The sequence below is a fragment of the Mastigoproctus giganteus genome, chromosome 7, assembly GCF_048544385.1.
Source record: "Mastigoproctus giganteus isolate SK-2022 chromosome 7, ASM4854438v1, whole genome shotgun sequence".
In the NCBI taxonomy this organism is placed as follows: Eukaryota; Metazoa; Arthropoda; class Arachnida; order Uropygi; family Thelyphonidae; genus Mastigoproctus; species Mastigoproctus giganteus.
This window is the reverse complement of record NC_143581.1, coordinates 82,896,755-82,921,479: the sequence shown is the minus strand read 5'-3', so window position 1 is coordinate 82,921,479 and position 24,725 is coordinate 82,896,755. Positions and strand designations below refer to the sequence as shown.

Below are 24,725 nucleotides of genomic sequence, written 5' to 3'. Positions count from 1 at the left end.
TCATAGAACACCTATGAGCTGACATGAACTGGCAGCTCATGTGACCGTTCACATGAGCTGACGGTTCTAAATAAACCCGGCTCACCTTATACCTTCAGCTCTCTAAATGTCAGATTAAATATAGACATCACTGTTACTTCTTACACCGTTTCTTCAAACATTAATGACTGGATAGAATACTAACATTTGCTCAAGTGACCATTGTGCAATCACCTTCTCTATGACTTGCTCTGCACAATCGTATAATCCTCCACTACAGGACCTTAAAAGATTTTCTTCGACACATGTGGAACGTGTTCAATGACTCAATCTACACTAATTTCCCAATTGAAACCATAAACATCATTCAATCACTTTATAGCTTCTGAATTAGCTTATAAAGCATCCAAAAAGAAAAATTCAGTCTTTCCCATCCCACTCCATGGTGGAACCGAGAACTTACTTTGCTTCGTCAGCAAGTGTATTGGGCTAGGCGTACTTACCAATGACATCGCAGGAGCTGGCCACCTCCTGACGTTGAAAGTCTTAAAACAGAATATCAGGTTCTCAAAAGACAATACATCAAAACCATCACCACCTGTAAAATAAAATCTTGGCAGAACTTGGTTACTTCTACTGGCAATCGGGACCCACGGGGCCTTGTTTATCACCTTACCAGGAACAAATCCTATTCCCCTGCTGTTTATTGGTTGGTACCTGCAAACAGCACCGAAACTCTCACCTGAAAGGACACCATCAACACTATCTTGGACAATCTACTTCCTTCTGATCGCCCAGAGGATGACTTGACTACTCATCAACAAATAAGACAGCTCAATTACTCCTACAGTAATACTTATGAATCTCAGCCATTTACGCAGCTGGAGGTGGATACAGCTGTCCTAAAAATTAACAACTCTAGTTGTCCAGGCCTCGACCTTCATGAGGACATCTTTATCAAACAATTCCATAAGCTATGTCCAACAGTTCTTCCAACTCTGTTCAACAAATATCTGAATGAAAGCACTTTCCCTGTTGTCTGGAAGACAGCTCTTCTTAAACTAATTCCTAAACCTTCAAACACCCTGAGTGGCAAGTCCTTCCATTCTATTGCTCTGTTATTGCATTTGGCCAAAACACTTGAAAGATTGATTGCTATAAGATTTGCTTCTCTTTTCACTAACACCTCTCTTGTATCAGATGATCAATATGGTTCCCGAATTGGACAAGGAACTGAAGAAGTAGTCATTGAATTCCTTTCTCGAGTCAACTCTGCAAGCTCTAAATACGTTCTTGCTATTTTTGTTGATATCTCTGCAGAGTTTGATCTGTTATGGTGGTCTAGTTTGTTTGCTCGCTTACGTGCTGCTGATTGTCCTCTTTATAACTTTCTAAGAAGTTATTTTGAAAATTGTACAATTTCTGTTATTTCTGGATCTAACTCAGTCTTCCGCTCTGTCACTAGGGGCTGCCCCCAGGGCTCTGTTCTTGGACCACTCGTCTGGAACATGGTTCTTGATGAATGGCTTCTTAAAACCATTCCTTATACTTCCAAATTGGCTTATGCAGATGATCTCACTCTGCTGATCCAGGGCAATTCCCATGCCTCTCTTTAAAGTACTACCAATTTAGTCATGTCAGATCTCTCTCAATGGTCCACCGTAAATTATCCATATCCTCCATGAAAACCAAAATGATGCTGGTTAAGGGTTCGCTTAATATTTCACGGCCACCTGTTGTAAAACTTCAAAACAAATCACTTTCCATGGTTTCTTCTCTAAAATTTTTTAGTCTGATCATTGATAGTAAACTTAAGTTTACTAAACACTTGGAAGATCTCTCACGGAAAGTCAAACACCTTACCTTCTCACTTCTGCGTCTGTCTAAATAACCTTGGGGTCTTAATTCTCACTCTCTATGGTTATATTACAAAGCTGTGTTTCTAACAATTTGTTCCTATGGTGCAGCCACCTGGTTCTGGCATGTTAAGAAGGTTTCGGTCCAGACTAAACTTCATAGCATTTAATGTAAAATGCTTTTAGCAATGTGCAGGGCCTGTAGGACTGTGTCTACACCTGCTTTGCAGGTCCTTAATGGCTGTCTGCCCATCGATCTCTTTCTCCTGTACCGAGGCCTGTGCTTCTACATTAGGCACTCTGTCCCTGTTACTTGCCTTGGTGTTACTATCGATCTCACTGTGGATCCCAAGGCAGAGAAAAGATGTTGTTGGAATATTTTGATGCAGAGTTGGCAAGACAGATGGTCCGCCACCTCTAAGGGTCTTGTTACTTTAAAGTTCATCCCTAACGTCACCTTTGCCATGTTAGAGTCCACTCAGAAATGGGTTCACCCTGGTCTTTACATTCTCTACTTACTCTCTGTTCATGGTTCCCTTAATGCCAAACTAGCAACTTTCAACCTTACTGAATCGCTTCTCTGTTCTTGTGGCACCAGAAGGCTGGGAACATATTTTATACCAGTGCCATCAATACCTAGATCTTCGACAGAACCTTCTTCCCTCCACTAGTATCACTGTCCCCGAAAATGAGCTGGACTTCCTGAGCACCAGAGAAAATTTCCAGTCCCTGCAAGAATTTGCTTGGCATGCTTTTGATTGCCGGAGATGCCTTCTCATTCAACTATAAAATACTTCCTAGCCTTCCTAGTGGGGCCCCGGGTGCCAAGCGATTGTGACTAAGCGATTTCTCTGTGCTTTCACTGCGATTCTCAAAAGGTGAATTCTAGTTCTCTTTTACGTTCTTCTCCTTAATAAATCCTTTTATTTAATAGCAGCTCTTTTTTCAAAAGTACTGATCGAGAGCAAGAAAGGAAAGTAACCTTTCTTTTTTCATATTTAATAGACTAATCACTACTAACTTCGCTTGGTCACACCAGGCACTGCTCCTGCCTCCCCGTGGCGGGGCCGGTAACCTTGGCAGAAAAGTCCATCTGCCAGGGGCTAAGAGGAGCCAACATGGAAAAAAATATGTTTCCAACTATAGAGTCGACAAGCTGTCGACCAGATACCGAAAATAAACATGACTCGTCACAAGCAAAGAGGTTGAAAACAAATCCCTCGGTGACAGACTTACCAGCATTTTTAATAATGCACTCACTATCAGAACAGCCTCTCAGTAAGCTATCCCCTTTTCTAATCCAAAAACATCTGGAAAGTATTGCAGGGTCTCCCAAGACGGTTAAGAGACTGCAATCAGGGGACTTACTTGTTGAAACTCAAAACCACAGGCATTCTGAAAACCTACTAAAAATGACAACATTTGCTGGTATTCCAGTTAACGTAACTCCACATGCAACCCTAAATACATCAAAGGGTGTAATATCTAGCTGGGACCTGATGAATGTGACGGAGGAAGAAATTAAAGAAGAACTTAAGGAACAAAATGTCATCGCTGTAAAAAGAATTATGGTCAAAAGAGACAATATACTGATACCTACCAGAAATATAATTCTCACCTTTAACAGCCCAAATCTGCCCTCATCAATAAAAGCAGGATATCTTCTTTGCCGCACTCGTCCTTTTATACCAAATCCGTTGAGATGTTATAAATGCCAAAAGTATGGCCACTCTCAAACGACATGCAGAAGCAACCCAGTTTGTCCCAACTGTGGATCCTCTGATCACATTCAAAGTGATTGTTCAGTGAAAGAAATGATCTGTCCCAACTGCAAAGGCAACCATCCGGCCTACTCTAAGACATGTGAGAGATGGAAAACAGAGAAAAAAATTATGCAATATAAAGTCGAAAATAAAGTTAGTTATCAGGAAGCAAGAAAATTAGTTGCACCCATTATACATAACCGTACCTATGCCAGTATCGCAAAAAAATATCAGACAATAGCCACGCAAACTGATGTTACCATTCCACATAACATATCAATCTCCGACTGGGCTCGAGCTGTCCTCTCTCAGCAAGAGTCCAATACCCTGAAGCACTCAGACCAAGCCAGTAATACGCCTCTTAAAATTCCAGCAAAATCTCCTCCTCCACCAGTGATTGCTACTACTTCAAATAATCTTAATTCATCCACAAAAAAGATTATTCAGGACACATCAATGCATTCAGAGTATTCACCCAAACAGGAAGATCCAGTTCTGGAAATATTTGTAGAAGAAGAAGATATGGACACAGGTCGCCCTACATTTCCAAAAAGAGACAAACCAAAGCCAGAACGCCATAAGACAGCCACGTCAGGTACAGCTTCTTCTTCTAAATTCAAGTAATGCCTAACATCTTACAATGGAATTGCAGAGGCTTTCGTGGCAACATTGACGACATTCATTACTTAATTAACCGCTACTCTCCAGTTGGTTTCTGCCTGCAAGAAACCTATTTAACTCCTCAAATTTCCATTTCCATAAAAAACTACTCAATCTATCGACTAGATCGGAACACATCCAATTCTGCTCGAGGTGGTGTAGCTATCTTAATTAACACAAGGATTCCAGCTAGGCAAATCACTCTCCAAACCCAAATCGAAGCTGTCGCTGTGCGTCTGATTAGTCAGACTGCTTTAACTCTAGTCTCAGTTTATCTCCCACCAAATCATACTTACTCTTATACTGATCTTAAAGAACTTTTATTACAGCTCCCCTCCCCTATCTGCCTGCTAGGGGATTTCAATGGCCACCACCCTTTATGGGGATCAACTAAATTAGACCCACGCGGCCGACTGATCGAAACTTTGCTGGATAAAGAAAACCTCACTCTTCTTAACAGTGGTTCGCACACCCATATACAGTTACCTAATGGACAGACTTCTGCCATTGACCTATCGATTTGCTCCCCAATACTGTTTTCAGTCATGCAATGGTCCGCTCTGGATAATCCCATGGGCAGCGACCATTTTCCAATTGTTTGTAATCTGATGACTACACAACCACCATTAGACGAACCCTGCAGGAAATGGAAATTTTCTAAAGCTAATTGGGACAAATTTCAGTCAGCAATCACATTGGACAAAAAAATTATACAACTACATCCCATAGATGAAGTTACCGACTATATCACTTCTTGCCTTTTATTTGCAGCTAAAAGCTCAATTCCAATATCAAATTCAAAGACTCGACGCCATTTCAACTGTTGGTGGAATGAGGAATGCACAAAAGCGAAGAAAGAACAAAATAAAGCATGGAATTTATTTCGGCGAACTCCAACTACAGTTAATCTTATTCAATACAAGAAACTAAAGGCAAAAGCTCGTCTCATTCAAAGACAAGCCAAGAAAGATTCTTGGACTCGGTTTGCATCCACTATCAATAGAAACACGAACCCACGATTAATATGGAAGAAAATTAGGCAGCTTTCCGGGAAGTTTCCAACTGTTCCTTCCCCAATTCTCTCCTGCAATGGTCTAAACGTTTCTGCTCCTCTGGATATAGCAAATGCCTTAGGCAAAACGTTTGCTGACGTCTCAGCTGCTTCCACCTACTCTCCGGAATTTCAGAAAACTAAGAGCACCGCAGAACAGAGACACATCAACTTTCGAACTTCACTGCTACTTCCATATAACCAGCCACTCCAAAAATGTGAACTTATGCAAGCCATCAGAACAACACGCAACAGTGCCGCTGGGCCAGATGGGATATATTATGTTATGTTACAGCACCTTGATGAAGAAAACTTACAAATGCTGCTAGCCTTTTTTAACCGAATCTTCCTGGGAAATGTTTATCCCACTTCTTGGCACCATGCTACAGTTCTGGCCTTTTTGAAACCTGGAAAAGACCCCTCCAATCCTAATAGTTACAGACCAATATCTCTGTCCAGTTGCCTCGGTAAAATTCTTGAAAAAATGATCCACAGTCGACTCGCTTGGATCATTGAAAGCGAACATCTACTAAGTAATAGTCAGCATGGCTTTCGCCAAAACAGGTCCTCCTTTGATCTGATGATCAAGGCTGAATCCGAAATTCGCAATGCCTTTGTTAAAAACGAACACCTAGTTATGGTCTCCATAGATATAGAGAAGGCATTCGATACTACCTGGCGTTATGGAATTCTTCGTGACCTCCATAATCATGGTCTCCGTGGCAACCTGCCTATATTTATTAAGAACTTCCTCAAGAGCAGATCCTTCCAGGTGCGATATCAAAATTCCCTTTCTACTACATTCTTGCAAGAAGAAGGAGTTCCACAAGGGTCAGTTTTGAGTGCAACCCTGTTTGCCCTCAGAATTGATTCTATCACAAAAGAACTTCCAAATACTGTAGAGGCGTACCTTTACGCTGACGATCTCTCTCTTTCTTGCCATTCACAGAATATGAGATCTATTGAAAGGCAATTGCAGATATCTCTCAATAAAGTACAAAAGTGGGCTGAGCGCAATGGATATCGTCTTTCCCAACAAAAAACAGTTGCGATCCACTTTTGCAATCAACGCAAACTGCATACGGATCCTGAACTTCGGATATCAAATACCACCATTCCGATCGCCAGCAATATCAGATTCTTGGGACTAATCCTGGACAGTAAGCTGAATTTCTTTGAGCATGTTAAATTGTTACGTACTACCTGTCTCAAAAAGATCAACATGCTAAGAGCTTTATCTGCCCATTCTTGGGGAGCAGACCGTACAACTCTGCTGCTCTTATATAGAGCATTGATCAGATCCCGTTTAGATTATGGTGCTCCAGTTTATGATTCTGCCCGAAAGAGTGTACTACGCTGGCTGGATCCTATTCAACATAATGCACTGCGGATTGCAATTGGTGCGTATAGGACATCTCCAACTCATAGTCTATACATTGAAGCTCATGAGCCCCCTCTGCATCTCCGCAGAAAAATGCTGTTACTTAAATATGCAGCCAAAATACAGACTTGCTCTTTGCATCCTATTCAGCCCTACCTTTTTAATCAACCACTAATTAATCTCTATAGAAATAAACCAAGTAAAATCCGACCAGCTGGCCTACGGCTTCTTGAAATATCACAGAACTGGAATGTTCCTCTCCACAATAGGCAACAGATAGAGAATTACTCTCATCCTCCATGGACCTCGTTTCCTCAACTAACCTGTGATACTTATTTTCTACAATGGGGAAAGAATCGCCTACCGACACTGAATGTGCAACAACTCCATGCTAGCCATCTTCAAAGCTGTGCTGACTTCTTGCCGGTATATACGGATGGTTCCAAATCTCTTTCAACTGTTGGAGCAGCAGCAGTGTTTCCCTCTGCTATCATATCAGCTTCTCTTCCACCTGAGTATACCAACTTTTCAGCAGAACTGTATGCAATACAATTAGCTCTAGAAAATTTGACTCTACACCCATCTGCAAAATATATAGTTTACACTGACTCTCTCAGCTCAATTAGAGCAATGCAGAATCCCTTTCAAAAGAATCACCATATTTTAGTTAAAATCAGGAGTTTGCTATCGCAAATTGACCACCGTCAACAACTAGTGAAGTTTTGCTGGATTCCGGCACATTCAGGCATAAAAGGAAATGAAATAGCTGATATATCTGCTAAAAATCCATCAACCTTAGACTTAACCTCTGCCTTCATTCCAGCATCGGATTATAATATCATAATTCAAACAGCATACCATGCACAGTGGACAGCGCTGTGGCATAAAGAAACAAATAACAAACTTTTTCAATTGAAACGGGACCCAAAATTATGGCACTCATGCACTCAGAAAGTTCGACGAGAAGAAGTGGTACTCACACGGATAAGAATAGGGCACACCCATCTGACTCACCTCCATTTACTCACCGGCAATGATCCTCCACAGTGTTCACACTGCTCTGAACATCTAACAGTCAAACATATTTTGATTGACTGTCCACACTATCAACCACATCGTACCTCAACACTTCAAAATCTGGCTAATCTTCATGAACCGCTGACACTACATCATATCATAGGAGAGGAGGCAAATATTAAGGAACTTTTCTGCTTTCTGAAACAAATTAGAGTATATAATCTTTTATGAATAGCTCTCAGTACTGAAATGAATTTGAATTGTTACGTTCTTTATTATTTTCTGATATAACTACGAATAGGCGCACTATAGCCATAGCAGCTGATGCGCCAAAAAACACCCATACCATACCCATACCCTTCCTAGTGGAGACTCCTGCTGGCACTGGCCTTTGGCCAGTGTGGGATCAGATATATATATATATATTTTTTTTTTTTTTTTTTTTCTCTCTCTTTCTGTTTTCTCTTCTTTTTTTAGATTTTTTTTATTTTTATTTATTTAAAAAAAATCTTTTTTATTAATTTTTTTATTTTCATTTTTTTATTTCACTTTTTATTTATTTACTTATTTATTTTTGCTGGTACCCTGGGTTTGGGCTGCCTGAGGGACCGGATTTTATTATTATTTACTTACATATTTTTTTTAAATTTTTTTTTTTTTTTTTTTTTTGCTCTGATATTAAGGCAGTAAGAGCTGGTAAACCAGAGGGTTTGGAGGGCCGCTGCGATACATGCATAGTTGTGGCCTACTTCCCTGTGGTGTAGACGTACACTGGGTAGGCTTTCCAGCTAATCGCCTGCCTTGTGACAAAACAGCCAGAAACAACTAAACAACACACACACACACACACTGCATGAACATAATATTACACACATTTCTGGCCTTTTACAGTGCTTTCTGTAATTATCACAGTGTACAAAGGCGGAATTGAACTGACATTCGGGTGCCGTCTTACATAACTATACTTACCTTGAGGCAAACGACCATTTGAACAAGATTCAGTGCGACTTACGAAGGAATTGGTCCACTTTGGACCATTTAATCCGACTGGAAACAGCGATTCGCAATGCATTTATAAAGTGTGAGCACTTGGTATCAGTCTTATTTGACATGGAAAAAGCTTATGACACAACCTGGAGGTATGGTGTTTTAAAAGACCTCTATTCTTTTGGTCTGAGAGGCCACCTTCCTGTTTTTATCAGAAATTTTTTATCTAAACAACTCTTCCAGGTTTGTTTGAAATCCAGTGTATCCCGCCTTTTTTGTCAAGAGGAAGAAGTTCCCCAAGGTTCTGTCCTCAGTGTTATGCTGTTTGCAATCAAAGTTAACTCCATTACAAAACAGCTTCCTCCTTCAGTAAATAGTGCCTTGTACGTTGATGATTTTAGTATTTTTTTGTCACTCCTGTAGCATGAGAGTTATTGAACGACAGTTGCAACAAGCAGTCAATCACCTTAGTTCCTGGGCTTTAACCAATGGGTTTAGGTTACCACAATAGCCTAAACCCGAAGGATGATTCTGGCTTAGTCATAACCATTTCCACTGCCAAGGTTTTGTAGAGTCTAAAACAAGAAGGAAGGAAGGATTCTGTTCTTTTGTTTAAAGAGGAAATACTTTACTGTTGCATGTGACTGCATGTTGCACAACTTCCTATTGAAAATGTTCTTATAAATGTCAAGGTAGCACAAATTTCATGAACTGGCAGAGCATTATTTTCTCATTGGAAATTATTTGTGGTTAAATTTCCACACTGAAAATAGGTTCTCACACTGAAACTGAGAGAACTGATGAGATGCTATTATGAAAGAAGAAAGAAAGAATTGAGGTACAGCAGTCCTTGGTCAGGGGACTGCAAGTGCACAGGAGCAGCAGTGCGGAGCACACGCTTCTTGATTAGACAGGGATTTGAGCCTGTGACCACCAAATACGGAGGATGCGGAAAGGTCAGTGAATGACCACCGCATACCCTCGGGAGCAGTATGGCCTTAGTTGCTAATGCTCCTAAAAACCAAATAACAAACAAGCACAAGAAAGCATGAATATTTAAAAAATTATCCTAATTCCTTTGTGGCATTTTAATAATTTCTTATAACAATGCTATAAGAAATTATCCAAACTGGCAATTTTTTGACCCACCTAACATTGTCTTAGAAAACATGTTGCACTCTGTCTAAGTGTATTCCATCCATGTAAAACAGTCCCATCTGTTAGTGAGCACCAGCCATGATGAGAAAAATTCTGCTCCATGCGTGAGCCTCATACTGTCTGGGGTCAAACTGATTTCATGGCTCTCATTATTAATACAATAGGAGGCAAGCATGACAAGATTCCAGACACTTTCAAATTCAGCTTTGAATTGTGAACTTTTTTTTCAACATCACTTTACTTAAGTAAAACCTTAGAATGCTTATGCATCATATATGCATTATGCATCATATATGCATCATCATACTTATGCACCATTAGTACCACATGTATAATTATATTACTTTTGTGCCTTAAAAGGTGATAATTGTTCCTATTATTACCCTGGCAGACATACACCGGCCATATTTCACATGCCTGCATAAAACAGCAGTGGCTAACATTTTCTTATAGCAGAGGTTCCCAAACTTTTTCAGTTCACGGCACCCTTAGTGTCTCAGTAATTTTTCTGCAACCCTCAAAAGAAATACCTAACAGTTCCATTTATTGAGTATTTATGTCCTAACAACTTAGTAGTCATTTGAAAAAAATAATACACATAAATTGAAAGAAAAAATTATATTTTTATTTCATTCTTAAATAACCACAATTAGTTTCTAATGAGATGTGTGCACCTGTTGGGCACTGCACAACTTCTCAAACATTGGAATCAAATTGGACACTGCCACCCTCATTTCTTGTTCCACATTGATTTTCACATGATACTTGCTTTTTATCATAGCAACTGCCAAAAACCCAGCTTCGCAAAAATATGACATCACAAATGGAATTAGGATTTCTGAGCTTTAGCACTTAACAGTGGATATTCATCTTTTGTTGATATCCAAAACTCAGTTAGTTCCATGCTGCCAAATTTTGTTTTTAAAGTCTTGTCACAAGACATCTCAATAAGATTTTCTTCTTCTTCTGCAGAGGTAAATTCAGATGGGGCCTTATCCTTGATTGGGTCTTTGATCCATGCAAATGTCTCCATATCTTCTGAAAAGTATTTTTGAAACCAGTCACTGAGCTGTGTTAGGTGCTCCTCAAAAACAGATATAATTATATGGGTCAAATAAAGATCATTGGGTGTAATAAACTGCTGCAACGGGGTCAACAGTCTTTGCAATCATCATCATTTAATTTTCTTCTCCATAGTAGTAACTTTTTTCTGAAACCTCTGTGAGTTTCAGAATGTACGTGTTACTTCCCTGCAGCGAGAGATTCAGCACATTAAATTTTTAGAAGAAATCGCACAGGTGTGCTAATTTTGACCCACTTGTTCTTCTTCGACAAGAGTAGAGTTCCTGTGTAATTTAGACACATAGGAGAGCCATCGTGAGTTACAGTAGTACAACAAAGATATGTGCAAAGATATCAGATCCATATCCCCACACAGTTTTTTTAAAAAAACCTTGCCTTCTGTGGCAGAGTTTTTATAAAGTTCACTTGCAACACACTTTCCATGACTAGGTTCAGTGGAGGACTCAGTTGCTTTGATGCAAGGATACTTCTCTGTGGATTATGCAGTGGGTCTACAGTGCATTAACAGCTTTGCTTCGTATGAGTGCCTGCAATCCTCCATAACAGCCAGATATAGAGTGGCCACTATAAGTATAGACACAATTGCACTTAGTCCAGTCTAAGTTGTTTTCACACAAGTCTTGTGCCTTTATACCTTCAGTGATACTGTTACAAAAGAGAAGGTCTTCTACAATTTTGTTGCCATCTACAAACCCTGTGTAGCAAATCAAACTACCATCCTTGTTGCTGACCACCACCTCAGCTATCTGTAACCCGAATTCCTTCCCTTTCATTTTTTAAATTAGCTGATCGTTGAGGTCTTCGGTCATGTGTTGGATTCTGTGACTGATAGTTTTGTTGGATGACAGTGCCTTTGAAAGCAGTCTTCCTGCAGCTTCACCAACCATAATGTTTACCCTATCCACTGCAGCCAGTAAAATCAGTTCTGTGATTTTTTTTTTTTTTTTTTTTTTTGATTTGGTAGTTGTTGGCGCATCGGCTTCTGTGGCCATAGTGCACCTCCCAAGGTTTTTGCAGTACTTTGATCCAAGCCCGAGGCGGGAATCGAACCCGCGACCTTTGGGTTGCCGGGCAGGTAATTTACCCACTCGGTTAGCCCGGTCGGCAGTTCTGTGATGGTGTGAGGTGTTTTACACTTTGCGACTCTATATGCCACCTTTTAGGATACTAGCAAAGCATTTCTTTGTATTGATGCTTGTTTAAAAAATGTACCTTTTTGTGCTTTCAATTCTTTTAATTTTCTGGTAAAATAACAGGATTTACTAGCCATGTTAGGATGATTGGTCTCTAAGTGGCATTTTAGTTTACTTGGAAGCATGAAATGCTTCTTTTACTGGGAAGCATGGCACCTCCGTAGCCAAGCAGCAGTGCGTAGCACACGCTTCTTGATTAGACCGGGGTTCGAGCCCATCACCACCAAATACGGAGGATGCAGAAAGGTCAGGGAATGACCACCGCATATTCCCGTAGCATATTCACGTTGCTAATGCTCCTAAAAACCAAACAACAAATACTTGGAAGCATGAAATGCCTCTTTGAACCTATTAAACCATCCTTTGCTTGCCATGAACTTGACTTTGGGTTCGCCTTACTTATTCTTAATATCTTCATAAATACTTCTTGCTTTTGCTTGAATAGTTATTAGATTCAGGGGCACTCACTTCTGAATCTGATTTTCTATCCATATTAGCTTTTCCATCTTCAATATAGCACCTGAATGCTGCTTTGATCACTGTTGATCTTAAATGCATTGATCCATGTTCTTTTATACGTGCACTGTCCTTTGAAATAGCATTCACTGTTGAAGCAGTGAGACCTAATTCCCATGCAATACATGACAAACTTTGTCCTGTTTCTTACTTCTTAATCATTTCATCTTCATTTCTAAATTAATTTTGTTTGGTTTCCTGGCACTACCACCACTTGCACTTCTCTTGGTCACTTTCCCTTCATCATTATAATATGTAAATAGGAATGAAGAGAAGTTTCTGAAAATTTGTTTTTTATAAGATTGAAGATTTCAGTGAAGGGGGAAACACATTTCACCATAATAACATAAAAACCCAAACAATTCCAGTTATTGGGATTATCGCAAATGCAATAAGATTGCATTTTATTTTCTGTTTATAATTAGATGCACTAACAGAAAATCTCGATGAACCTGAAAATGCAAATTGTTTTTATTGTTTTATGGTAGTGACCTCCAAAAATGTTCTTCCCCTTCACTGAAATCTTCAATCTCAGTTTTGCACTAGTCTGCATCTCCCTGGGGAGGCGCGGACTAGTGCAAAAGGAGGCGCAAAAAGTTTAACAGAAATGTAATTTTCATAACATATATAAATAAAAAAATATATACATATAAATAAACTTTTATAACATAACATTAAATTTTATAACCTATTTTTTAAAGCATTTACCACCACCTATCTCACTCTTACTTCGATATAAACATGAGATAAACATTTGGAAAAAAATATTATATTTTGCTGAAATGGATTAATGAATTATGATTGATATGATGTAATGTAATATATATATATATATATATATATATATACATATATAATTTAGTGCGTACTATGTATGCCATATATAGGTAGATTGCATAGTACAGCATTAGCTGCATGGTTGAAAATATGGTTTCAACGGTGTGCGAATGTGTTTTTGGCGTGATTACTTACTGATAATAATTGTTAGTAATTTAGAAGTTGTAGTTCTAAATTACTAATTTAGCATCTGTAGTTCTAAATTACTAACGTAATTTAGAACTACAGATGCTTATTATTTCATGTAGTATTAATAATTATTGTATTAACATATTAAAAATAAGAAATTGTGCAATTATATTGTGCGATTGTGTTTTGGCTTGATTACTTACTGATAATAATTGTTAGTAATTTAGAAGTTGTAGTTCTAAATTACTAATGTAATTTAGAACAACAGATGCTTATTATTTCATGAATATTAATAATTATTGTATTAACGTATTAAAAATAAGAAATTGCGCAATTATAGATGCTTTACTTTAAGGGAGGCACCGGGAAAATTTTACAGGTCAAGGGAGGCATGGGCTCAGAAAGTTTGAGAACCACTGTTTTAGAGAGATAAATAGTTTAGTTATTATAGCGAAAATTTTAACTTCCGAGATCTTGGAATGAATTACCAAAAAAAAAAAACCCCTAATGTGCCAATGGATTCACATTACGATATTTTCACGATACCTACATTTATTCTTACGGATGCAAAATATGTTTCCATGATTTTTTTAAGTTTGCACTGGCTGGCAAAAACTTACATAAAGTCAAATTTCCGTAAGTCGAGTATTATGTAAGTCGGGGAGTGCCTGTGTGTATATATATATATTTAGGAGGTCCGCAAACTTTTTTTCATTTTTGAAGGGGTCCATAGATCTCAGTAGTTTGGGAACCACTGGCACACAAACTTATTTAACTTGCAGCCTCCTTTATTAAATATAAAATTGACACGACCCCTCAATGTTAACCCCGAGGATTTTTAGAGAAGAAAAATGGCATTTTATAAATTATATAGTAGAAAATTTTATTCGAGTACTGAGAGAGGAATAAAAAAATTTGTTTAATATTTTAATTCAATACAGCAAAAACATCAAATCAAATTCTTATTCTTCAATTAAGATTACAAAACAATAAAAAATGAACAATAACAAAACAATTAATGAGAAGGATGAGCCTGGATAACCGATAATATTTGGTTCATATTTTGGCGCAGTGTTTGAAATTACAAATCTCATGTCACCTTCTGGATCAAGTCTGGAACACTTTTTTGTTTATATAGCTGTTAATTTTGAGAAGCCAACCTCACATAAATATACAGACCCAAAAGGTAGCAATGTTTGTATCGCCATTTTCGATAATTCTGGATATTCATCTTAAAGAGAAAGCCAAAAATTTTCACAAGTTGTAGTCTTGAAACAAGCACTTATTGCTTCATCAGATGACAGGTCGATAAGATCTTCCTTTTGCTCAATGTAATTTCGGGACATGAAGAAATTTCAAAAGCAAAGGGATCATGAATCCAATACTACTTTTTTTTTTCTGGAGATACATTAAATCATTTGGAAAAATTCTTAATTAGCATTGTTAGGTGGGTGGAAATGATATCCTTAAATTGTAAAATGTCAATATTATAACAAAATCAGATATTATAGAACGAATAAGAAAATAGGAGGTTGAGATGGTTTGGACATCTGCTGCACATGAATGAAGTTGAGATGGCCTAAAATAATATATGAGTGGATACCACAAGGGAAGAGAAGGCAAGAATGTCCTAGAAAAATATGGAAGGAAGTTGCACTATCAGGCATGAGAAAGAGAAATTTGAAAGCTGAAGATGCCCACGTCTGGTGACTTTGGAAAATGGGAATGACAAGGCGGCGATCTGCCATATTAAATCGAACATAGATAGATAACAAAATCAGAAAAGCATGGGAACATTTCAGTATTATAACGCTTAAATTCAATTTTCTAAAGATTAAGCTTCCCTTTGAAAGTTTCTGTTTTGTCACTGAGTATTAATATATTTGTTCCCTGTCCTTGAAGACTTAAATTTAAATTAAGTTTTTCAAATATATCAACAAGGGAACTAGGTTTTCCAAGCCATTTTTGATTTGTAAACAGTTGAACAAGGTTCTTATTTTTATCTGATAAAAACAGTAAAACTTCACATTTGAGATCAAAAAGGCGAAGCAACACTTTACCACTGGAAACCACCTCACTTTCGTTTATAAAAGAAGTGCTTCATCCCATTTCATTAAAAAGCATTGTGAAAAGTCTGCTATTTAAGCTTCTACTTTTGAATAAAGCTTATCACATCTTTCAAAACTTTGCGCAAATCAGTTTGCATTTCCTTTTCTACTAATGCTTCCCTATTTACTGTATAATGCAATGATTCAAAACTATATTTGCAGCAATTTCCTTTACTTTGCCTTTTAAACCTTTATTTTTATCCTGTTAATGCAGCCACACCATCTGTACAAATCGCAAAGCAGTTGTTCCACATTAGAATTTTGGTTTGAAAGAAGATATTTATAACATCAGAAATCTTCTTGCCCATCATTCTTCCTTCCAAAGCTTTGCAAAATAGAAAATCCTCCAAAGTATCTCCCTCATCTGACATATACAATAAGTTGAACAAGGTTTTAAATATCTGTGAATTCATCTACTGTCTTGCAAAAATTGGACTTTCTCTCAATTGATTTAATAAACTGAATTTTATGTTGTCCGTGATAACTGTAATACACTGCGAGACTGTGGTGGCTCTGGATAGAAAAATGGTATTTAAATTGTTGCTGCACTTTTCTCCATGCATAATTGAAATCATTTTTATAGCAGCAGGGAGAACAAGAGATTCAGCAATAGTATGCGATTTCAAATTTTTTCCTGTTAAATATGAAACTTGCAACGATTCTATTAAAGCTTTATAAGGAACTGCAGTACGTTTCTTCATGAAAGATTTCAGACCTTTTATGGCATCAGCATCTCTTTTGAAAAAGGATTCAGTATTTTTCATTATATCTGGATGTTTCATATGTAAGTGTCTTTTTCATTTAATAAGTTTCATGCTTTTGTTAGCCAATTTTTCGTAACATATTAGACACGCGGGACATTTCTCATCATCAACAACACTGCTAAGTACTTCATAAATTCTTATTGATATTTTCTATTCTTTTTGATTTGGAATATGATGGCTCTCTACTAGAAATTGGTGATTGCACTACACTTGAAATAAACATTAGTGTCCAAATTTTCACATGATACATTTCTTACCCTTTCAGCTTCTGAAGTATCTATAGCAACATTATTGTTGTCACTCCTCAACTGTTTTGTTCTGATTACCCAATTATCCATGGTAAAATATATAAAAATATATATTTTTTCATTCTTAAAAACAACAATAATATAAAAAGTAGCAGAAGAATGAAAAAACATCCAAGTTGACGTGAAAGCACCAAATTAAGAGACAATAAAGCGTGCATGCAACAGACTTGCTATTGCCACTGAATATTTGCATATCTGGCCTTTAGGAAATTCCTGTAGGAAGCACGAATTAAGAGCTAAAGAGATTATGGTTCAGCAATTGAGTAGTACTGAGAAGTATTAATACATGCTCAGAAATCACACTAGTTAGTTGCTTTCTGTGCGTCTATAGCCAGAGAGCAAATTAAGGCGTATTACTACAAGGACAATAAGTAGGAAAGCCACCTGAACTGCACATGAAACCACCCTAAAAATAAAGAATGGCAATAGGGGTCATTCGTATCTCAGACATCGTTTGAGCAGTAAGGTCTCTGCACCTACATATTGAAAAAATAATTTTAACAACAGGTTTTTTTAGCCTTTATGTACACGACTAATTTTATTTAAAAATTGCCGCGACCCCTTTAAAATATCCTATGGGGCCCAACCCCTCTAGGGGTCGCACCCCATAGTTTGCACATCACTGGCCTAGACTATATGAAATTATCTAGGCCATTTATTAGATTTCAAAGAGAAAGAATGTCTGGAACTCACTGACCTTCAAGCACAAAGCACGTAAAGATATGTCAAATTTTTTATCTATTAATCAATAATTATATTTTAATCTGGTGATTATATTAATATGTGCAGGAAAAGGAAATCAGAGTGAAAATGATGCTAATCTGATGCTTAAATATAATGTATAATTTTTTCACATTGGGAGGTGGGCTCCAAGTATCACGTGTTTTAGCCATGTGTTTTAGCAAACTTATCCTCCGATTCTGTTTATAAACTTTCCCAATACAGCAATATTGCTGTTTTAGTGATGGCAGCAGTTGACTTTGTTTAACTTCCTGAATTTAGATAAATATAAAATTAAACAAATCTCCATAACTCAGTCAGTTAAAACTATTCCTTCACTATGTTTATTAAGCCAAAACCTTCAAATTATCACCAAAAAAATGTCCTGAATTTTGATCTAACTAATGACCATCACCACAGAATTGCATCATGCTCCAAATTAAAATATAGGTAGTTCCCGATGTTATGAGTTAATTTGTTCCTGGCATGCGCTTGTAAAGCCAGAATTTATTACCTATAGACATAATGTTCAAAATAGGAGTTACGTTCTCAACAATGAAATTAGTTAGCTAATTAGTTTGTTTAAACAATGATTTATCCAAAGAAATTATAACATAGACTGTAAAACCAAGCAAATTATAAAAATAAAGAAATTATTTATGACTTACAAATGTTATTCTTCATTATCATCAACTAAATGTACACTCGTTGATCACTCATTATTCGCTCAGCACTTGTTGCACAAGGAGTCGTCTTTTTCAGAAATGCTTCAAAAGGCTTTTGTTTCCAAGATAATCTTCTCTTTTCTTTATAAATTTCAGTAGCATGCAAAAGCATTTTTAATAGAACGCACAAATTGCAACTAATATGATTTGCGTGGAGTAACAAGTTTACGAAGCTTTAAAAAAAGGAATGAAGAAAAGTTTCTGAAAATTTATTTGTTTTTTAAACGATTGAACATTTCAGTAAAGGGGAACCACATTTCACCATAATAATGTAAAAAACTACACAATTCCAGCTATCAGTATTTTTGCAAATGCAATAACATGGAGTTTACTACCCATTAATAATTGCTTGCAGTAACAGAAAAGCCCAGTAAAACTGGAAAGTGCAAATTGTTTTTATTGTTTTATGGTCGCAACCTCCAGAAATGTGTTTTAGAAAAATATCACAAAGCCGTTCAAAATTGATTCTTATAACAGAACATACGATAACAATGAAAGTGTAGTGCATTTTAATGATTTGAATTGGTAACTAATACAATTTGCACTATTTTAGAGAGTTATATAGCGAAAATTTCAACTTCCGAGATTGTGGAACAAATTACCAAAAACAATGTGTTATTGGGCTCACATTATGATATTTTCACAATACGATAGTGTATGGAATGGATTAATATCATAAAGCTGGGTACACTGTATTTTATAGCTAAACACGCGGTTTGAAATGCGGTCATTATGAATGTTTATCATTCAGTTTTTGCAATTAATGTTCATATTTTCGATCTTGATTCTTGAAAAAAAAAAAAAAACCTTGTAAACCCGGGAACTCATAAAGCGGGAGCTGCCTGTACAATCAAAAGTTAATATGAAAAATTCCTTCTTTTGAAGCTAAGGAAATCTTTGTGCAGCAGTCAGCAGCCAAGATGTAGCTCATTATTAATAAATATTGAAAATTTCATTAGGGTTTTACTCATCTAGATAATGAATTCCATAAGTGAGGTGCCTCCGTAGCCAGGTGGGAAGGAGCAGCAGTGCGTAGCACACGCTTCTTGATTAGACCGGCGTTAGAGCCAGTCACCACCAAATACGGAGGATGTGAAAAGGTCAGGAAATGAGCCCCCCCGCGCATATTCTTAGAGCAATATGGCCTTAGTTGCTAATGCTCCTAAAAACCAACAAACAAACAAACCATAAGTGAAATTTGAATTCAATTAATAAAATTGTTAAAAATTACCTTCAATTTACATTAAAAAAAAAAAAAAGTGTTTCTTGAAATAACTTTGAATTAATCAAATTTAGAGGGAAAATTTTGATTGATTGAAGTTTGGTTAATCAGCTTCATAAATTTAATGTTTGTAAATACCTGCTAGTGTTTCATCATTTATTCCAGTAGTGGTAAATAATGGCACATTAAAAAGTTTTATAAAAAAATTTTAAAGTATTTTATACAATTTCAAAATGCTCTATTTTTTTTTAGATGATTAACTATTTTAGTGTGAATTATTTATTTCACTGGCTTAATAAATTAGATAATGCAGGGGTTTTTGTAATTTTAAAGTTTGTTTTTAAAATATTTTGTAGTATTTTAATTGATTCTTTACTAAATATTTTTAGGTTTCCTTCAAGGCCCTCCCCAAAAGAGAGTATTACCTGGGTCTGCTCTGCTTGAACCATATATTAATAAGTAAAAATTTCATGTTTTTTATATGCACATTCAGAATGTTCTCTCTCTCTCTCTCTGTTGTGTTTTTTTTTTTTTTTTGAAATTATCTAGTAAAAGTGATGAATGCCAATGTGATTAAAATATATTTGACAGCTGAATGAAGAAGAGTTTCAAATTTCTTGGGGCTACAAAATTGAGAAGCAATGTATAGTATATGAAAGTTTAAGTATTTTATAAATTTGGAACAGGCCTCCTCATTTTTAACTCCCTAATGGGTCTGCAAATTTGTTTTATCTGGCAGATGCCCCTGGGATCAGATGTGCCATTTATAACCTTAAATTGCAATGAAAAAATTGAAAATTGTATAATTTTTGATGCCACCCTTTATTTTTAATCCGTTATGAACAAAACTGTGTATAATCCATTTTTTTTATATTAAAAGCATGTATTTTTAAATAAAACCCTCATTTCCATGCTTTAGACATGATTTTTTTTTTTTAATGCTTCCATTTGAACATTATTTTTACTGTCAGCAAGCAAAACTTGAAAGAAACTAAAATAGAATAACCCATGTCTGTGTGGTTAGTGGTCTGTCACTCCAAGACAAACAGCAGCTTAAATCAGTGAGCACTTCTGTTGGGAGATGCATAGATCAAAGGTGATAGTAGCATGCTTAAGTAATTGGATTGGAATGATGGAGCTAATTTAAAATTTTTGTTTTTCAATGCAATTTAATTCATATGCATTAAGCGGTTTAAGATGCTTGGTTTTTACTTTTTTTAAGGCCAGACTTTTTTAATAACAACAGTTAATGATGCAGATCGGAGGAATTCATAAATTGACATTGATGTCACTTGTATAGAATTTCTTTAAATTAGGAAAAAAAACTACTCTGGCAATATCCGGGAGTGCTCTTGTTAATTGTAAAAATTAACAGAGGGTTAATTTTTACAATTATTAATATTAGTTAAATGTTTATGATACATGCAATAGAACCTGGATAAGAAACTCCCACATAGAAAGTCCCCCCCCCCCCATACTAGTTTTGGTTTCTTAATTCCCAATTTCAACTCTATGTATTGTAATGTATTATTTTCCCAGGTAAGAAATTCCCCCTGGTAAAAAGCTTTCCCACATAAAAAAAAAAAAAAAAAAGTATGTGATAACGAATACACAGCAGATTTTTATAATGACATTTTCTCACTTAATACGTTTTTTAAATATAGAAATTCTTTATTTTTATATTAAAATAATATTAAACAATATAAACATTTTGGTAATTGAACAGTTTAGTGCCTGGCATCATTTTTGTTATGTCTCATATTGTGAATGCCTTCATAACGAGTTGCCCTGATGTTGCACTACCTCGAATAAGCAACTGTCTTTTCCTCGCCAGTGGAAAAGACTTTTACTTATTCTTGGTGGATACCACCAGCCAGGGTTTGTGGTATCCACTGGTGAAGTGTTGCCTATTCGAGAATCCACAGTCAAAGCATTGCTTATTCAAAGTAGTTCAATGTCAGGGCAACTTGTTGTGAAAGCATTCACAATATGAGATATAACAAAAATTTTGCCATTTCACCTACTTCAGTGATTTACTGTGTGCTAAAATGATACTGCACACTAACTTGTTCGATTAGTGAATCTTCTGTAGTCTGAGGCTTTCAGCACTAAACCTTTTTTAGTATAAACATTTTTATATAACGGAAGTGACCTACAACAGGCCCCCGTTATAAAGCGGTTCGCTTTACGCTGATTCGCTATAACGCTGTTCTTATATTATAACCACTATCTGACTATAATGCTGTCACAGATCACTATAACGCTCTTTTACAGATTACATTTTTGGCATATTTAACGAAATTGTTTCATTTGATGGAGTCGATAGCTTGAAAATGAATATAAAAAATACGGTTAAAACGTTTCCCACGCAGACTTGAGAAATATTCCCACACTCAGTGAAATTCTCTCGCGCGCTAATTTAATTGAAGTACAGTGACTTGTTATGTAGTTCCGAGATCAACATTTTAAAAAATGATCAAGTGTGTAATATTTGCGTTATATGCATTTATCCGAAGTCTAGTCATCACTCAGTACAGTATTAGACATCATGCATAACGGACAGTTTACTTGAACATTGTATCGTAATTAATGCAACCAACGCAGTTACATTTTCGAAGAGTTAATAATGGCCGATAAGAATGAAAAAGCAACAATGTTTGGGCGCAGTACGAAGACTATAAATGTAAGAAAAATACTACTGAATTTGAAAATTAAATTAGACATTTTGAAACGAATCGATTCCGGTCAAAGATTTAGGACTTGCAAGTTTAACTGTAAGAACAATTATAAAAAAAAAAATAAAAGAATTAATTTTAGCAGTGGGAAAGATAGCTGTTCCACTGCAAGCAACAGGGGCTAGGCCGGCTATTAGGATTGAAATGGAAAGACTAACTAATTTTATTGAAGATAATATCCAATGCAGAATTCAGTTAAATTAAATATTATAAATAATAAAAGAGAGAGATTAGCCTATATGATGATCTGAAGAAAACTCACCTAAAAAAAAAAAAAAAAAATCGAAACCATTTAAAACTAGTAAGGGCTGGTTGAATAGATTGGAAATCCAGGGAGAAGCCGCAAGTGCAGATCAAGGAGCTGAGAGTTTCAAAAAAGAACTTGTTAAAATTATTGAAGAGGGGTATTATGTGTTATACTTCTCAACAAGTTTTTAACATAGATGAAGCAGGACTTTTGTGGAAACGAATGCCTAAAAGAAGTTTCATATTGAAAGAAGAAAAAAAAAACATGCCAGGTTTGAAAGCGGGGAAAGATCGGTTGACTTTATTGTTGGTGGTAACGCTGCGGGGGATTTAAAATTAATACCCCTTTTAGTTTATTTGGAAGAGGGCCAAAGTTCAACCCAAAATCGACACATTTTTCATAATTAAATTCATCAATTAAATTAAATCAATTTAGATCAATTAAATTTATGATTTTAATTGGAATTTTAAGTTTAATTTTGATACATAAGTAGTTACCATATAATTATATACGTATGTAATGCAGAATATTTTATATGTACAAATATTTGAATATTAAATATTTTGACCAATATTTGTGCATCTTTTCACTACCGTTTATTATTGATTAGGAAATATCCTATGACACCGACCGCAACTCACAAATACATATGTTACCTTGTGGGAATGCGGCGCTCGCTTATTGCGGATTCACTTAGGGCTCTGTTTTTCCGGAACGCATTATCAGCGTTAAGCGGGGGTCACCTGTATTGCAATAGCCTTCATTGATATCCATAATTGGATAGTGTCGACCACGTAAAGCACAGTGAAGGTTAAATATTGATGGTTCTGAATTACTTAGTGGATTGTTGCTCTGTCTTATTGTAATTTTTACCTTTTGAGGTATGTTGAAACTCCAACATACTGTTTCCTTTAGGTATTCATATATGTTTTTTGCACTCTCTCCATAGGTTTCATCTAATTCTTGGTCTAATCTTCGTTGATACAAACACGTGGTGTTCTCATCTTTTAGTGAGTCCACATTGAATCTTTCAGTGTCAAGTTGTTCATTCATCTCAAAATCTTTCTTTGTTTTATCCTTTCTTTTTTGGCACACCCATGGGAACGAAAACATAGTCTTCACGAAAAAGTGATCAGAATCACAATTTGCTCCTCTCTGGGTCCTAACATCACAGACAGAAATTATGCTTTGTTGTTTAGTGATCACATATTCAATTATTGATTTTAGTCCCTTTGTTTCTTGGAACCATGTGAATTTATGAATATCTCTATGTTGGAAGAAGGTGTTACTATCAGTCAAAGTTTAATCAGTCTCTCACCATTATCATTCTTTACAGTTTCTCCATGCTTCCCACTCTGGAGTTCAAATTCCCCATTATGACTATCTCTCTGCAACGTGGAATTGTTTCTATTACTTCTGTCAGGTTTCCCAGAAATTTTCTTTAATATCTGTAGGAGACTCATTATTAGGAGCATATGCCTCCATAGCCGAGTGGGCGGGAGTGCAGTAGCACACGCTCTTTGAATAGACTGGGGTTCAAGCCCCTGACTGCCGAATACAGTCGATCTGCCAACCTGCAATGGACCAGTATGGCAGATTATGGTCCATTTCCCTCAGCATGAATTGTTGAGGAGTCTTCCATCCTGCAGTGGGTTGATAATGGCTGCACTTCGCCTTTTTTTTTTTTTTTTACCCAAATAATAGTAATTTCTCTTCCATATATTTTAGTTTCAAGTGTCATGATTCGTTTATCAACAAAGCTCCATTTTTCAGTAAACTTTCTGAAATTCTTGTGAATAAGAATAGCCACTCCAGCCTTAGCTCTGTTGTTTGACACCAGAACAAAGGAAAATATATTCTCCAGTCATTTCGTCACCTCCCCTTTCTTCTTTGTTTTAGTTAAGACCACCACATCCAATTTTTATTTTCCCAATTCCAGTAAAATTTCATCTTGTTTTGTACTAACTCCTTGTATATTCCAGCAGCCAAAATTCATAAACGTTTTCCATTTGTCAGTTCGATTCTCATTTGTCCATCTTATTTTTTTCTCTGTTAGGGCTTTTAGCATTGAAAGGATGTTTTATGATGAATGGGAATCTGGCCCATTGCATCAACCCACAACCTGGAGGAACAAGGTATCTTTTTTTTTGTCTGGTCTCTAGCTACAAACCTTTCTGGCTTGGGAGGCCCTACTGGTAGCAAGCTACCACTAGCTTAGCTCTGTAGATCATTGCGACATGCAAGACCCACCACCACGACATGGTAAAGGTACCATCAGTGGGGAAT

At 36.4% G+C, this 24,725-nt stretch overlaps 1 protein-coding gene across 1 annotated transcript in view; it reads left to right on the top strand.

Annotated features, from left to right (window-relative positions):
* LOC150083034 (poly(A)-specific ribonuclease PARN-like) overlaps window positions 1-24,725 on the top strand; it is a 504,128-nt gene that overhangs the window by 331,483 nt on the left and 147,920 nt on the right. The window contains exon 13 of the mRNA XM_090376989.1: window positions 19,847-19,916. Coding sequence (XP_090233115.1) covers window positions 19,847-19,916 — 70 coding nt within the window. The remainder of the gene's footprint in view (window positions 1-19,846; window positions 19,917-24,725) is intronic.